Source organism: Felis catus, chromosome C1, assembly GCF_018350175.1.
Source record: "Felis catus isolate Fca126 chromosome C1, F.catus_Fca126_mat1.0, whole genome shotgun sequence".
NCBI classification, from domain to species: domain Eukaryota; kingdom Metazoa; phylum Chordata; class Mammalia; order Carnivora; family Felidae; genus Felis; species Felis catus.
In genome coordinates, this window is record NC_058375.1 from 101,744,980 (window position 1) to 101,762,288 (window position 17,309).

The following is a 17,309-nucleotide window of genomic DNA, read 5'->3' on the forward strand; positions in this document are numbered from 1 at the left end:
GGAAAGGTCAGAAATCAAGCCAGGTGTGTCTGCCACCGAATGTCATGAAGTTAATCATGGCATCCTGCCCCCAGCAAACCACCACTGCCCCCCCCCCACCCGGTCCAGAAAAAGACAAAATATTTATACGAGTAGAATGTACTCAGACACGGGAACTCTGTCTATGAGAGAAGGTAGAAAAGTTCAAGGGATTTCAGGCTTCCCTGTTAGCTCTTCTTTTATTGTCACAGTGAGTTGTGGCTTTCTAATTTCAGGTTGGGTCACAGTACTGACCCTATTAGCCTCTACAACCGATCTCGGCGAGGCAGTAGAATGTTCATTTGCCAGTGTCCTAGTTTGCTGCACACACTAAATTCTGAAGTTGAAGTATTTGTTGCCACAATATCTGCCTTCATGGGAAACTAATGATTAAGATGGTGAGTGAGTGTTTTGGAAAAAAGTCCAATCAGTGACTCAAAGAACTTAGACTCGTGCTCCCCCTCTCCTGAACCACAGTTAATCCCAAGGTCCCAGTCGCTGCAACGGGCATGTCTATATTGATGCTCTATCTTGTTTCAGAGTTTGCAAAAAATTTTCTGATTATGAGAGTTTCCTGTAAGGACCCTCGATGGCCTCTGCTCTTTTGCTATCTAAGGCGTTTGAGAGGGTTCAATAGTTTTTAAGTAGCACCCAAAGCAAACTAAAACTCTTCCTCTACTTTAGATCAAATGTGGCATCCACCAGGCAAATCTGAAGTTGGGAATGCTTTACAGCTGCTGAGAAAGCCCAGCAAGCAGACAGTACTTGTCTACCAGACTAAGGGGTTGTTGTATATCAAATGCCTCTGGAGGCAAAGAACATCTAAAAAGTCTTATCCAAATGCGCTATGAAAGATTAAAATATTCTTTCTCTATGAACCAAAGATTATATCACTTTCACTTGCCTGGCACACAGTAAGCACTCAATAATATTTAGTAAATGATTATTTTTCCTCTATTTCTTTCTTAGAGCACTAAGCATAGTATCCAAGTACGAAAGGTATTGAGTGTTGTGGTAGAAAGTTCATTTTGCTCCAAGCAGGCCCAAAATAAAAATATGCAGGCATATTAAAATAAACAAGCGAAAACTCTTATTTTCAGAAAGGGAGTCACTGCAGGATCCTATTGATGAGACAAATTGTCAAAAGATGAAATACACTCTAATTTACAAAAACAAAATTCACATGCAACTGTCGGGAATTGCATAAAGTGAGATCACTTGCAGATCCATCTAGCCACCCTCCTCAAAACAAGAACATTGTCTAGAATGCCAACAACGATTGCAGACTCACCGTCTCTCCCCCTCTCCCTGTGCCCCATCCCCACATACTTCCCCCATTAGTCTGGCCAATTTTTATGCACGTCTCAACATCAGAGAAAGCATCGACTCCTCTGGGAAAACATCCCTCATTCCCCAAACCCAAAAGCACCCTCTCCACGTCTCTGTCATTCAATTAGTCCACTGTTTTATCCTTGTGTATTCACGTGTCTTTCACTCAACTCAAACTCTTTTTTCCTCGTGGAGAAATAAGTCTTCACCTGCTCGATCTCCCTACTAAACGTGCAATATTGTAAGTTCTAGAATATTTATGGAATGAAGGAACATATTGCTGACATCAAAACACAGATGTTAGGGTGTGGCTGGTGATCACACAGAGGTAAATTTAGTCTGATAGTGTAAATGAAAGCAGTTGGGTCTTCAGTGGAGCTGGAGAGGCTTGATGACTTTGATGTAGCCGATGCAGGGATACACAGAAAGTTGCAGAGAAGAGGGAAGGAATGAATCAAACCTTGGTACTTGCAAATGATGAAGAACATTTGCCAGAATGCAGGGGAGATCATGAACACAGGTCCAAGTACAGGTTGAAAATGACTGAGGAGATTCGGTCCTCCTGGTCAAAGATTTTGTCTTTGATCTAAATCTAGACTATACCAGCTGCTACCAGGCATCACGGCTTGTCATCACCAACATGGTGTTTGCAGAGCAAGCCTGGCATCGCTCATTCCAGCTCTTCAGTATCACGTAGAAGGACTATTTCTTACCAAGAGCATGAATAAGCTCCTTTACAAGCTGATGCAGCAAGAGACTCTCAAAGGCAGCCTCTTACCTGCTGGTTCTGGTAGGCTGTGACTGTGGTGAACACGGTCTCAGGAAAGTTGAATGTTTTCACTCCATCCCCAACGGGGACAGGTTTGGTGGGCGACAGGTCACTGCTGAAATCCTTACGGATCACGTGAACTCGAGGCTGGTATTTGTGCATAGAGTGCAGAATGATCTGAAATGAGAAGGGGCAGCATTATGCTAGACTCGAAGAGCGTTTCGAACTCGCAGGCAAATACAATCGCAGGACAGAAGCATCACAGGAAGAACAGAGACTGGGACTGGGATGTATAGGAAACCGGAAGTCAGTGTTCTTGCCCGTGACAGGAAGGACTAAGTGATTGGATAGCACTACACGGAACCATACAGCAGAGTACCCCAGTCACAGGTGGTGATGTAGTACGCTTGCTTTAACCGGACATACTGAACAACTGTCCCAATCCCAGAAGACAACACTCTGCTAAAAGATCTCAGACCCTCTGCTATGTGACAGCTGCTCCTTCCTGCTTCAAATGTTCATCATGGGCTCGTGCTGTCTTTAAATTCTATCAGCTATTATTTGTACCTTGTTACTAAATTTATGGACATTCCTTATGTCCTGTGAGAGTGAATGGTATTCCTCAGAATATCGTCATTTCTGTAAAGATGGGAGCCATGGTTTTCCTTCTTTGATCTTCCTGCAGCACTCAGTATGGATCTTGGCATCCAGTGAAAGTTATAAAGATAAATTAATAACATCAAGGGCTCTAATTATACCTGGAAAGTCTTAAGACTTATTCTTCTCTTAAAAATGCATAAATTACTTGGCAAATCCACCCAAACTGTCACCTTAATTGTTTCTCTGAGTTTATTGCCCTGTAAGTTATTCCACTGAATGGTGTGATTTCTTTCACCATTTTAAAACATGTCCTGTGCTTCTGTCTTTAACCTCTCCCTTGATTAGACTGTGGGTCCCTGGAGCATGAGAACGGGGTCTGGTAAACACAACCTGATGCAGAGCAGACATTTGCTAAATGTTAGATTTGTAATAAATGAAATTTCGCAGGAGGAAAAAAGAACTTTTAGGATTACTCACTTAAAATGACTCAAAGTGGCATAGAGATTCTTATTTTACACATTTGGAAAAGCCTGGGGCTAGTCAGCTTTAGAGCCAAAAGGGAGGAAGAGGGAGATGGATGGGATTCTTTGACTCACATGTCCTTGATCATCCAATTCATTGTTGGTCAGCTTGAGTTTGTCGAAACTGACCACCTGTCTCATCCAAGTGTCTCCAGAAGCTAGAGAATCAGGGTGTATATAAACTCTTGGGGGCACAGGGGAGTCCGCATTGCCAGCCACCATCCACTTGGAGCTGTGGTACACATATCTGAGGCAGAGAGGGAGAGAGGAGAAATCAGAGACAGATAGAGGGAAGAGAAGCCCAGGACGCCAGTAGAGACAGGAGAGGGGAGAGACAGAGAGATGACAAGATGGAAACAGTAGGGATTAAAGAGAGAATACAAGGAGAAAAAGAGAAGGGCAGATAAGCAGGGACAATCAGACAGAGATGAAAATGGAGAATGAGGTGGGGTGGGGGAGGGCAGCAAAGTGTTGTGGTTAATGATCAAAGCTGCAGCCCTCACAAGGAAAACATTCTCACAGTCCTTTTTCTTTCTTCTCCCTCTCCTTGCCTTGCACCCCTGTGTGCACACAGGCATCCTGAACCCACGTGTCTAGCTATGGAAAAGGTATTTTACTGCAACCTTTCACCTTTCAAATGCAAACCATATAATCCGTTGGCCACTTGTTCAGGATTTGGTTCCTTATTAAAAACATCTTCCATATTGTCCTATAAAACACAGCCATGTGCAGAGACCTTCCAAGCCTCTCACTTGTTAACCATTTCTTTGCTGAGAATCAGAATTTTGAGGCATTTCTATGAAAATAGAGGGTCTCTGTCTTAGTGCAACCATTCCCAGAAACACCACCAAGTCTTCCCAGTTAGTGTTTTAGGGTTTCTTTGATGAACCCAGTTTGGAATGTCATCATCCTCCATGTTACTTTCCCACAAAGCCACTGAAAGTAAGAGATGTTGTTGGTAGCAAAGGAGGTCAGTTTTCCAGAGTTTGCCAATTGCCCTATATACAGTTCTGAAGAGAGTTCTCCGTGGATGTGACACTTCCCTGCTTTTCACTTATAAAGGAACATGCGGGACCTGGACCCTAGCAAACAGAGACACTCAGTCCAAATCACAACTCCCATGATCCTCTGAAACAGATCAGAAGCATCTCCTGTCCTGAGTCCTGTATCTAGATCACTTCTCTCTTAGCCAGCTCTCTCCCTCTACCATACTAGTCCTGGTCTTCCCCCTTCATTCATCTCTTGCCTCCTAATTCTTGGGGTTAAAGCCAAGTACTCAAATATTTTGAAAATGAGTCATGATTCACTGATTTGATTGAAATCGCAAGAGATTGATTATGCCACAACTTGTTTTAAATAAGAACTACATAATAAATAAATAAATAAATAAATAAATAAATAAATACGTGTAAGCCATCCAAGAGACATAGACATTATATTGGCCTTTAATGACTCTGAAGGAAAGCTATTTAACAAACTCACTCACAACACAGTTTGATAAACAATAATTCACCTAACTAAAAGTTATTCTTGAAATCTTACCCAGTCCTCCTCTTGTTGCCCTCCCTCATCCACAGGGCAAGCCATCAGCTATATGATTGAATATACTACACTGGTCCACTTCTCCTCCACCTCTCCAAAATAAATCATCTCAACTCATTTAGCATTCCATAAACCGAATCATTCAATATGTTAATCACTTTCAATGTTTAACCGACTTCATTTTAGACTTAACATCCATTTGATTTCTGCAACCCTTGCAGACACTATACAAGCTCACTCTTTCCAGAGACAAGGGAGGATTCCACTCTAACCCGTTACTAAGTCCTGATTTCTAAGCACTAGTGACTACTTCCCGCCTGGTGCTCTGCTATGGGTTATCGGCATATCTGCCATCTTCGTTCCCTGTTTAGTGCATGGTACAGTGCACTGTTAAAATGCTTCATCTAATGAGTTTAAAGAACTGTCTTGGAATGCTGGTGATGTCCACAGTTCCACACCCCAGAGTCATCATTACCTGTATCTTTTATTGTCCACAGGCACAATGTCCATTGCTATGTAGTATTGCTGGTGTGGGTCCAGGCCAGTGATTTTTACTCTCATGGCAGGAAACATCCTCCTATGAAGGGGAATAGACAGTAAGCTCAACAATCAGAGCGGGAGAAGTAGCAGGAATAAAAGCTTAGACAGTCTCTTCTTATTTCGAACTCTAAGCACACTAAAGTCCAATTCTTCTAATCCTCAAAGTTGGCTGCTTTTTCACACTTTGGAAATCATTGCTATAAAATATGCTGAGGATTCACTGCTGAAATAGTACGTCTTCTTAACTTAAATTGAACTATTTGATGATTCATACACTCCAAATGCTCATACCTACCTTGATTTATATTATTAGTTCATCTTTAAAGTGATTAGACAGAAAGATACATAGATAGATAGATAGATAGATAGATAGATAGATAGATAGATAGACAATGTGTGTGCATCCACACATGTATTTCTTATTAGACTATAACATCCTTGAAAATACACTCTTACGCTTAATGTACTTGAATAACTTGTGCTCTTACTAGTCAAGTAGCTTATCACAGTTGATTGTAGGTGATCATGAAATAGTTTTTGATTGACTGAGTCTATTTAAAAGTAATCTTTTGAGAAAATAAGTAAAATAGAAGAGGCTACCAATCCCCAAACAAAGGGCCAACAAAGTTGGGGTTTTTTTTTAAGGCATAAAACTGTAGAAAAATTTCTGCAAGTTCTCAGGCTGTCAACATGTGTGTCAGAGGGAGGACCCTGTGGAATAGGGAGCAAATACCAAATGAATTCTAGTGGCCTCTGGGCAATACCTTGTTTCTACCACAATGGCTTGTTAAACTTGCCAAAGCAAGCAAGGTCAGGATATGGCACTTTACAACTACTCTCATAATTGAAGAGGAGGAGAGGGAGCAACCCAGAAGAGTATTGAGTTTCAAGGGGTCTCGAATAAAATTCTCCATTCTTCTTTAACCATAAGAAAGAAGGAAAACGTCAAGCTCTTTTGTATATCATTCATTTAGGAGTCAGACATAAAAAGTGCTCAGTTCAAAACTTTGCATTGCCTGAATGTGCTCTAGGATACTTGTACACAAAATGCTGCACTAAGCTTAACCATCTGGGGCCAGTTAGTTTAGCTGGGCAGAGCACGGTGCTAATGAGGTCAAGGTCACAGGCTTGATCCACATACAGCCTAATTGGCTTTGCTCCATTTCACGGCCATAGACCATACCCTGACCCCAGACAGCCATCTTGCATATGTGCCCTAGTTGTTTACATGAGGGGCCTTCTGTGCTAGTCACACACTGCCCACCAGAAGCAACTCAAAAAGCAAATGTTCTCTGGTAATAGGTCAGTGACATCATAATCATATTTGAGGACAAGGGGGACCATAGACCATCAATAGGGATGCTGGCTAATTTGTAAATAGTTGCAAAGAATAATGTATAACCATTCCTTCTTTCCTACTTTATAACTTTTCAGAAGCTTCTATATCATCCTAGATTTTCTCCCTCTAGCTCACAAGTTTAATTAGAAAGCCTTATATTTTAGTCTTACAGTCAACTAATGAAACTCAATGGTGAACTTCTCATAATAACTAAATCCAGGATTCACTATAGGTTAGGCACTTTGATACACATTAATTCTTTTCCAAAATTTGGGAACCTTGATCTATACATTTAAATTTATTTTTCTAACATTTATTTATTATTGAGAGACAGAGAGAGACAGAACATGAGCATGGGAGGGGCAGAGAAGGGGGGAGACACAGAATCTGAAGCAGGCTTCAGGCTCTGAGCTGTCAACACAGAGTCCCACGTGGGGCTCGAACCCAGGGACTGCAAGATCATGACCTGAACCGAAGTCGGACACCCAACCGACCGAGCCTCCTGGGTGCCCTGATACATTTCGATCTAAACCATTAATTCCCTTCTTAATAACAATGACTTATGGCTGCCTTGTATTTATAAATGGTTGGAGAGTACCTTGCCAGGGATGGAAAGAAAAGTCCTCTCACTTGTTATCTGAGGTAAGAAAATGTGGTTCCTCTAAGTCATCTAGAGAGGCTTATGTTGCAAAAGATGAATGTTTTTCTTCATGACTTCAAGAAAAAGGGTTAGATGGTCTTAAATTCAATACCTGTTTTGTCTGGAACATTTATATGACCTTGAATGGAGAAGTTACCCATCCTTTACCAATAAATACTCAAGTTCTAAAATGAATGAATTTGGAGAAGTTATTTAACCTTATTACCTATAAAACAAAGAAAAGGGACTATCTAGTCTCTAAGGTATCCTCTTGGTTTAAAATTCTATGACAACATGTGAATTCTCTTCCTAAAAACTTACCAAAAGTTGCTTTTTCTTTTGCCGGTATTTTAGCACAGAATATCAAGTGAAGTCATAACACCCTAGGGAAAAATTAATCTTTCATGTTCAGAAAATGAGATGTGTTTGGTTTTAATTTTATGGGTACGTTTAGGCCAATTCTTGTGTCTTCCAAACCCATTAATCCCTACAAGAACCTCTGTCCATGGTGCTGATTATACAGATTCCATTGGTACATTCAAAGATTGAGGGCTCTGTAGACTGCAGTAGCTCTGAATCAACAGGATTATAGTTTAAGGTGTCAGAAGAAGTAGATGGTGACTAAGATCTTCTGAGCATGAAAAAGAACAGAGAGTCATACAAAATGAATGTAACTAAGAAAATGGAAACTGAGATTAACATTGAAAGGGACACTACAAAGGAAGGAAAATGGAGTGAAAAGGAAGAAACTGACTTGAGGAAAGGGAAGAAAATGAAGAAAATTCACAGAGAGAAAGCTAGAGAGAAAGCTTTATTTGTCTGTTTCCGAGTTGTTCCAGAATTACTTGAGCAGAGTTACATGTAGCAATAGCAAAGGCTGAGGCAACCCACTACAGAAGCAATGAATAACATTTCTAAACCTAAACAAAGGGATATGACTAAAGAACAAACTGTGTATGTACTGGGAATATCTGGGTGCATCCAGGTATCAAGTGAATTTGTGAAGGCAGAGATGTGGGAAAGAAAACACTGCGGTACAAATCATGAAATGAGGTCACAGGAGAGCTGTGAAAAAGGTGTCGGGGTAAACTGAATTCACTGAAGTGCAAAAAACAAGGGAATGATATCAGAGACAAAAATGACTGGAAGACACATACTCGACAGTAGTAAGTGAAAACCTCAAATAAAACTGGAAAATCTTGTAAACAAACAAAACAATGTAATATTTTCCCTTCTATCCAAACCAACCCCCTTGCCAAAAACTAAGAAGAATAAAGGGGCACCTGGGTGGTTCAGTTGGTTAAGGGTCTGAGTCTTGATTTCGGCTCAGGTCATGATCTCACAATTTGTGAGTCTGAGCCCCTCATCAGTGCAGAGCCTGCTTGGGATTCTCATTCTTTCTTTCTCTCTCTCTCTCTCTCTCTCTCTCTCTCTCTTTCTCTCTCTCTCCCCCTCCCCCACTTGCACATTTTCTCTCTGTATCTCTCTCTCTATCTCTATCTCCCTTTCAAAATAAACAAACTTTTTTTTAAAAAAAGAAGAATAAAAACTTTTTCCTTGAATTGCTCTGTTTCCTTCTAAGCCATAACATCTCAAAATGTAGAACAGAAGTAGACTGAAAGCCAACTGACAAAAGATGGTATTGAAAATAATTTCCCTTCATAGGTGTTCTCCTAAAGTGCTTTTTAATGGTTTTGTTCACTACTAAAACTTAGAGAAGGAAGAAGCTTCTTTTTAAAAATTTTGTTTGATGTTTATTCATTATTGAGAGACAGAGAGAGACAGAGCATGGCGGGGACGGGGCAGAGAGGGGGAGACAGAATCTGAAACAGGCTCCAGGCTCGGAGCTGTCAGTACAGAGCCCGATGCGGGGCTCGAACTCACAGACTGTGAGATCATGACCTGAGCTGAAGTCGGACACTCAGCCGACTGAGCCACCCAGGCGCCCCAAGAAGGAAGAAGCTTCTAAAGGAGAAACAAAATGAACAAGACTTAAGGTTCAGTTTGACTTCATGTTTTTGTGGTGTCTTGTTGAATTGGAAGGTTTCTCTATATGCATTCAAATATTCTTTTACTTTAAATGTCGATGTTCACATGACAGCTTATGATCAGCTGGGTGGCTCTTTTTGGTCCCCAGGATGTGAGACTATGTAGACTGGCTTTGAAAATATGAAAGCAGCATAATTGTTTTAACTTTAATTAACTATTCCTATATACTCAAAAACTTAGTCTAAATTTATTTTTATTTAAATCATTTTGTTTTAATCCAAGGGGCAAAAATTACAACCATTTCTTAACAGTGCAGAATTATAAATAGTTAAGAACATTGTTTTTAGAACCAGACAGATTTATGTGGAATTCTGGAGCCGCCCTTTACTACCCGTGTGACCTTAGTCAAGTTAATTAACTTCTTTAAGCCTTTTAATCCCCATCCATGTATGGGATTATAATATGTCTAAATAACATAATATATGTTGAGTATCCAGCACAAAACAGATATCGAACTATGGAAAACTGAAAGATGCCAATGAAGGAATAAGCTTAATAAAAAGTGTTTATTTTAAGAGAAACCGTATTTTAAAAACTTATATCATTCGGGGAGCCTGGGTGGCTCAGTTGGTTGAGCATCTGACTTCGGCTCAGGTCACAATCTCATGGTTCATGAGTTCAAGCCCCGCATCGGGCTCTCTGCTCACGGCTCGGAGCCTGGAGCATGTTCTGGATTCTGTGTCCCTCTCTCTCTGCCCCTCCTCAGCTCATGCCATGTCTCTCTCTCTCTCAAAAAATAAACATTAAAAAAATAATAAAGAATTGTATAAAAACATCTATCATTCTACACAAATAGTTTTGCAAAAGTTTCCACTTTAATGGGGTCACCATTAAAGTTCTGTAATAATTTCAAGCCAACAATAAAACACATGGATCAATAAGCAGGGCTCAGACGTGTACCAAGCCCAGTTCTTACCAAAAAATTCTTACAAAAACATCTGGCTGTTTTAAGTGCCTTAGAAAATGCAAGCTGCTGTTTGGGGAGCAAACTTTTTCTCTTGAAAACATTGGATGGTGACATAATACTTGCTTTGGAAATCTACCGTTTGGCCCTTACGTACCACGGATCTCTGGTGCGAGCTGAAATACATCTGTAGGCAGAAAATGTTTGTGAGCATAGGGGTGATTCAGAGGTTGGAATGGCCCTCGGAGGAAAAGAGCAAAATCACAGTAAACACAAGATCACTTTACCAAGATGTCCACATGCAGAGAAGTGAGTACAAGTTGCTTCGGCTTCACCAATGCTACCTACCACAAATAACGGGAAAGAAAAATGTAATGGCTCCTAGTTTTTTTCTCCATTCCTGGAAGCTGGTCGTGCAAAGGAACCTGTCCTTACCTGCCTGCTTTGGTGATGATCATCTCAGTTCCAATGTCATGGAACCGCTTCCATAGGTCAGCACATTGCAGCTCCACCTGAATCTCTTCCATGGAAGACATGGCGGCAGGCACAGGGCCTGCAGCACCAGGGCCCAGGTCAGTGTGAGTGTCAAAGGAGCAGGAAGTCCGCTCAGTGAGCACCTCAGAGTCTGAACCGGTGCTCTGCTCGGAATCTGCAAAATAAACAAGCAAGTCTTAGGTGAGAAACTTCAGAGCTACTCCCCGCCCATCACCCTAAAAGATGGGAGGTTGGATGGGGGGCATGGAGGGGGGGGGGGGGGATGCTGAACAAAAGGAGACTTAAAGCTGGGAAGCTCCAGAGCACAGCACTCGGCGTATTTTATTATTTTTTTTTATGGTTTGTTTTTGTGATTTACGACCATCTTTTAGGTTTCGTGTTTCCAACATGACATCTGGCATTTTAGTAAGTTTTAGCAACAGCTGAAGAAAACTAGTCCACAACAGGCGATGTAAAGAGTACCAATGACAGCATGGTGAAGGCATTGAAGCCAAACTGGGACAACGTAATACATACATGCCAAATTAAAAATAATAATAATTATTATTATTATTATTATTATTATTAGAGACCACACAGCTCCAAATCTAGACAATTTCACTTGGAGGGGGGTGTTCAACGCCAACAGTAACGTGTTCTTTAATTTCATACCACTCGGCATCATTGCCCACCAGTCAGTTATTTTTCAACACAGCATTTTTTCCTCTTATTTATATATCTTGGTCATCAAAAGTAAAAGTTTTTTGAGGCTTTTAGAAGCACTTGGTCATATATTTGAGTAAATGGTTTTTCCTAAGAGTCCAATCAGGCCATTTTGGATGAAAAATGAAAAAAAAAAAAAAAAAGTCTGTTGTAAGGCAAGGATATCAGCATATGGAAAAAGTTACCCAAGAAGGCGGTGGAAACAAAGGGAATAAATGAGTTCAGGAGACACCTTGATTGGTTTCTGAAGTATGAGCAGAGGGGAGGGGTGATCCAAACAGGAAGGTAGGATTGAGAGCAACCAAATAAAAAGCTGGCATGCTGTGCCAGATGGTCCTTTCTTCCTGTGTCTTCTGTACTCAACGAAGGGGCTGGGGGCGGGCGGGAGGGGGTGGGGGGACATGAAGACTGATGGAGAAGGCTGGAGTCAGATTTACCAGGGAATTTCCTACAAGTTTTAAAGCTTTAAAGGCCCAATGCCAAGAAGCTTGTCTCCTAAGACTTTCCAAACTCAGATGGTGCAATCTCCTTAGGTCAAATACTGCAAGCTAAGCCTGGGAACCTCTTTCTCCAACCCACCCTTACCATCTAGGATTCTGACTGCTTCCCCTGTAAATAAATACATACATGAGTAGAGGCCGGAAACAGCAGTGTCTTAGGCTGACAACTGACTGTTCATTGATGTCAAAGGTCAAGGCCTCCTGGGCATCAGTCCTCAACGTGAGCAGGATGAAGAAAGACGGGACAGAAAGTCGGACCATCTTGTGGCCATCCTCACTTACCCGTAGCAGGTTTCTAGGCCTGTGAAAACCCCTCCCACGAGACCTTCCCTTTTCTTTCCTTCTACCCCTGGTGTGTTCCTCTCTCACACCCAGGCACCACTCCTGGCAAGAGTCTCCCACAGCACTGCTGGCACCCACAGGGAGCAAAGTGCCATTTCTCTCCATCCTCCTCAGTTCATCACCCTTCACTTCTGAAGACATTCAGGGAACTGCAGAACTGAACCAAGCTCTGGCCACAGGAAAGTCTGCCCCAAAACTAGTTTACCTCTCATCACTCACTAGTAAAGTCACCGTCTTCACGAGAAGAGAAGAAAAAAAAAAAGTTTTATATCTAGGTTTTGTGTGCCTAAGCACATAATGTTATACTTGGAGCCACACAGGGGCTAATTTTGGTCCCCTTCAAGCACAGGAAAGTGGAGCTTCTTGTCTAAGATGAGAGCCGCTGCTGAGTGACAAATCTGTCCCAGCCTGCTTCTATATGCCTTTCCGCTGCAGAGCCGTGGCATGGTCTCACACACGTGGCCACACACAGTAATTCAGATCCCCTAAGTCACGGATTCCCACAGCCCACTGTTTCTGTGATAAGCCAAGAGCTCCTCACTTATCACAAGTCTTGTGAACTTTAAAAAAACTTCTCAAAGCAAGAATTAAAAAAACAACAAAAAAAAGTCTTGTCCTACCTTTGGGAACAAAGTGGTATGAAATCCCCCTTACCACAATGTGCAAAAATTATGAAAAGGTGGGAGGTTTTGGATGTGTGATTTCTCTAATGAGTGTTTAGGAAGAGGGAGGGGAGGGAAAAAGATCACTGCATTAAACGATAACTTTTTAATGACGACAATGGGGTCTGGGATTGGAATGGGGACTATGGCTGGAGAATTAGGAAACCAGAGATTCTGCTCTTATCTCCCTATGTCATCTGGAATAAAATGGGAGCTCAAAGTGTAACATTAAACGGACTAATGAGTCACCTTGAACAAGTCACTTAACTACAATGGACCTATTTCCTTATCATGTATTTAGAAGGACTGAGCTGAAAATTTCATAATCTCTTCAACCTCTAATGACTTAAAGAATGTCAGAATCTCTTCTAATGTAACTTTCAGTGATAACTCAGGCAACCTCAATTAGAAGCATAAAATGAAAACTGCTTGGGCAAGACAAGTGGAATGAGGAAAAGGCTAGGGGCTCAGATTATCACAGAAGTTAAAAAATTCAGTGGGTACTCTGTTTATAGTTTCAATCAAATCAATCAATAAGCACCTATCAGCATGTGGCCCTATATGAGGTACCATGTAGATAATTTGAAACAGAATCCCAGACCTTGAGAAGTTTCCCAGTTAGTGTTGATTAATTATGTGTTTATTGGGTGCTTACTATGTGCCTGGCACTGTGCTAGATTCTGGAAAATACCAAAGTACGGAGTGGGGCTCCTCCTAAAGGTATTTACAGTACAAGTGGAAACTGAGCGCATTCACAAACAGAGACCAAGAGACCAAGAGACCAAGGTAGTATTTACTACCACGCAGTTTTCCACACCGTTACATAGTGCCTTGATATCTCCTAGGAATCCAGAAAAGAGAGGGATTTGCTAGGGCTAGAACAGCCTTGGGAAACTCATGCTTACTAGAAAAGAAATGGACAAGATGGGGAGGCATAGGCAGTATATGCTCATGAGGAGCATTTTCAGATACATTTATTTGTTTCCTGGAAATACTCTGTGTTCCTGAATTCTCACTCCCTCACAAAGTGACTTTTATATACAGAATGGAGGCACCAGCTCACATTTTCAATAACATAAATTAAGCTACCCTATAATACTCTTAAAATAGGAAACTCAGAGTCAAGATCAACACCTTACGTAAAAATAAAAGTTAATCCTTTGGAAAATACATCGCTAAATCATAGCTATATAAAATCTTTAGGCTAACCAGATCAGTTATTTTAGCTGTTAATCAGAATGTATACTCAAGTTAACTAAATCATGATTATAAGAAATGCAGAACAGGTTATTTCAATCAAATAGGGTCATGTATTCAAAAATACAATCAGAAAACACCTCTGTGTTTTCAAGCTTTTTTTTTTTTTTAATACTCGGCAATTTGTGACTTCCTGCCTTCAAAAAATAACCATTAGGAATGCATTTGCATGACCTGCAAAGACTTCTTGGCCGTCAGATGTTTGTTGTGGATAGTATTTTAACAAGGGAAGTTTCAGCCAATCAGGAACATAAATGATAATGTTATACCTGACTAAGGAAGTTAAAACAGTCTTTGGGAAATTTCATGGAGCCAGTTACAAGTCACTGGAGAACATCATCTGATTCATATAGTCAAACTAACTATCTATTATCATCCAAAAAAAATCCCTGAAAAAGAGATTCTAACCATCAGCTCATAATGTCACTCGCTTTCTCTCTCTGACCTGTTTCATGTTGATAAAATGGACATTGTAACACTAAATTCTCATAGCAAGTTGAGTTTAGGGAAACAAATTGCAAGAGGCTCTTGATAGAGAACGAACTGTGGGTTGAAAGAAGAAGGTGGGTGGGAGATGGGCTAAATGGGTGATAGGTACTAAGGAGAGCACTTGTTAAATCACAGAATTCACCTCCTGAAACCAATACTGCACCGTATGTTAACTAACTAAAATTTAAATTAAAAAAATAAATAAATAAAAATAAAAGTTTTCAGGAAAGAAAGAAAGAAAGAAAGAAAGAAAGAAAGAAAGAAAGAAAGAAAATGGAGTTTAGCTTACAGCAAGTTCAATTCTCAATTCATGCAAAATAATAGCAATAATAAAAGTTTCTTAATTTACATTTTACACATTATTTAATACATCCTTCCATTTGATGAGGTAGAAATGGCTTATTCTTATGCCCATTATATAGATGGGGGAATTGAGACTAAGAAAAATTAAAATGAACATAGCGTAGAAAGGAGGTCTTCTGCCTTCTGATCCAATGACCAGGTCTCTCCCAAGATATTAGGTTCAACCCTGGCCAAAACAGCCAGCGATTCTGTAACAACCCTCAACTATTGTAACCATCCTTACAAATGAAATGGTTTAATATGTTTGATCCTAGCAAGTCACATGACTATTCTGACCCTCATATTCCTTAATCGTTTTAGCACAGCACATGCACATTTAATTAGAGGTGCTACAAAGTCCCTTTTAAGTCTAATGAATCATGGATGGATTAGTAGTGCAGCTCAAAGACCACCAGGTCAAACAACAGCAACTCAACCATGATAAGTTGAGTTGATTGACATATGTAGAAAATGCCTCACTCATGTGCATTTTGACTTAATATCAAAACCAGACATTATTAAAACATATTTCACAATGTTCCAGGTGATTTTCATCTCCACTTAACTAATAATTTGGGGGAACAATTCATTAGTACAATGAACAGAGAACATTTATTCCTGGGGCTCCACTACTTACCATGAGTGGGGTCTTGGAAAGTCACTTCATTTCAGGGAGGCTCCGTTTCCTTATCTTTACTATTCACTTACCTTTATCTGTTACTATTTCCTTATCTTTACTATTAGGAGCTGGTGGGAGATACCCTCCTGCTTATAAAATTATATTTATATCCTTATTATAAAACAGAAACTAATGATTCTATTGATAACAATGCCAGTGACTTTGGACAGTGAGATGAATATAAGCCCACAAGAACTATCCCACCAAAGAGTTAACGGTCAACATCTATTGCACATTTACTATGCATCTGGTGCTCTGCTAAGACTTTATATAACAAATTTAATGAAACAAATCTAAAAGCTATTATTATTATCTCCATCTTATATATTATTGACACCAAAATCCAGATCACATCAGCTCTATTTTCTAAGGATTTCAGGCATATGAGTCTATATTTAATTCTGCTTTTATTTCACCAAACATTTCTGCTTTGCATAGATCAGGTTATATATTAATGGACCAAGACAGATAAGCTCCGAAGGAGCTCACAATCTGATGCGAAGGACACACAAACTGTTAAAGACTGACTGATAGGCAGCCCAACAAATATGGGAGTAAGGAATCCAGGAGCTTTGAAAAGCAAGCAAGTAGTTTATATACACAATGGAGTACTACGTGGCAATGAGAAAGAATGAAATATGGCCTTTTGTAGCAACGTGGATGGAACTGGAGAGTGTGATGTTAAATGAAATAAGCCATACAGAGAAAGACAGATACCGTATGTTTTCACTTTTATGTGGATCCTGAGAAACTTAACAGAAACCCATGGGGGAGGGGAAAGAAAAAAAAAAAGAGGTTAGAGTGGGAGAGAGCCAAAGCATAAGAGACTCTTAAAAACTGAGGACAAACTGAGGGTTGATGGGGGGTGGGAGGGAAGGGAGGGTAGGTGATGGGTATTGAAGAGGGCATCTTTTGGGATGAGCACTGGGTGTTGTATGGAAACCAATTTGACAATAAATTTCACATATTAAAAAAAAAGAAAAAAGAAAACATACTTGTATCTCTAAAAAAAAAAAAGAAAAGCAAGCAAGTCAATAATTTAGGATCAAAAAGACTTCACAAGGTGATATTTCAGAATAGACTTGAAATATAAGTTCAATATAAGCACACAAAGAAACCATGGAGATGGAATTTAAGGTAGGTGGAATAGCACGAGTAAGGACTTGTCATTTTTGGAGAATTACAAGCACACTGATATGGCCAGAGCTTAAAATACATAAGAGAAGAGGGGAGGTGAGATAAGAGATAAAGGTGGAAAGTCAGGCTCAACTCAAACTCAAATAAATGACTATTCATTTAACATTTACTATGTGCCAGTCACTCTTCTAGATTCTTGACACAACAGGGGAAAAATATCTCTGGCCACATGGAGTTTATATTCCAGAAGAAACTTGGGTGTCATAATATGGAGCTTAGACTTTGTTTTCTTTATTCCAAAGTCTTCTTTCAAATGAAAGTGATGATATCTGTCTCCCCTTCCAGATTATGAATTCTACAAGCTGAGTTTAATGCTTTGCTACATCTTCTATATGAATGAGGTAGAATAGCCTGTTTTCATGGTGGAAGATGGGTCACAGAAGACTGCTATAA

The 17,309-nt window shown here is 40.2% G+C and overlaps 1 protein-coding gene across 3 annotated transcripts in view; it reads right to left on the minus strand.

The window, feature by feature from the left end:
* The window catches only part of TBX15 (T-box transcription factor 15), a 104,964-nt gene that overhangs the window by 35,709 nt on the left and 51,946 nt on the right, over positions 1 to 17,309 (minus strand). For all 3 annotated transcript variants that reach the window (XM_003990514.6, XM_045033358.1, XM_006935028.5), the window contains exons 2-5: positions 10,687 to 10,900; positions 5,255 to 5,356; positions 3,313 to 3,484; positions 2,126 to 2,293 (exon numbers count right to left, since the gene is read on the minus strand). In XM_003990514.6, coding sequence (XP_003990563.2) covers positions 2,126 to 2,293; positions 3,313 to 3,484; positions 5,255 to 5,356; positions 10,687 to 10,900 — 656 coding nt within the window. The remainder of the gene's footprint in view (positions 1 to 2,125; positions 2,294 to 3,312; positions 3,485 to 5,254; positions 5,357 to 10,686; positions 10,901 to 17,309) is intronic.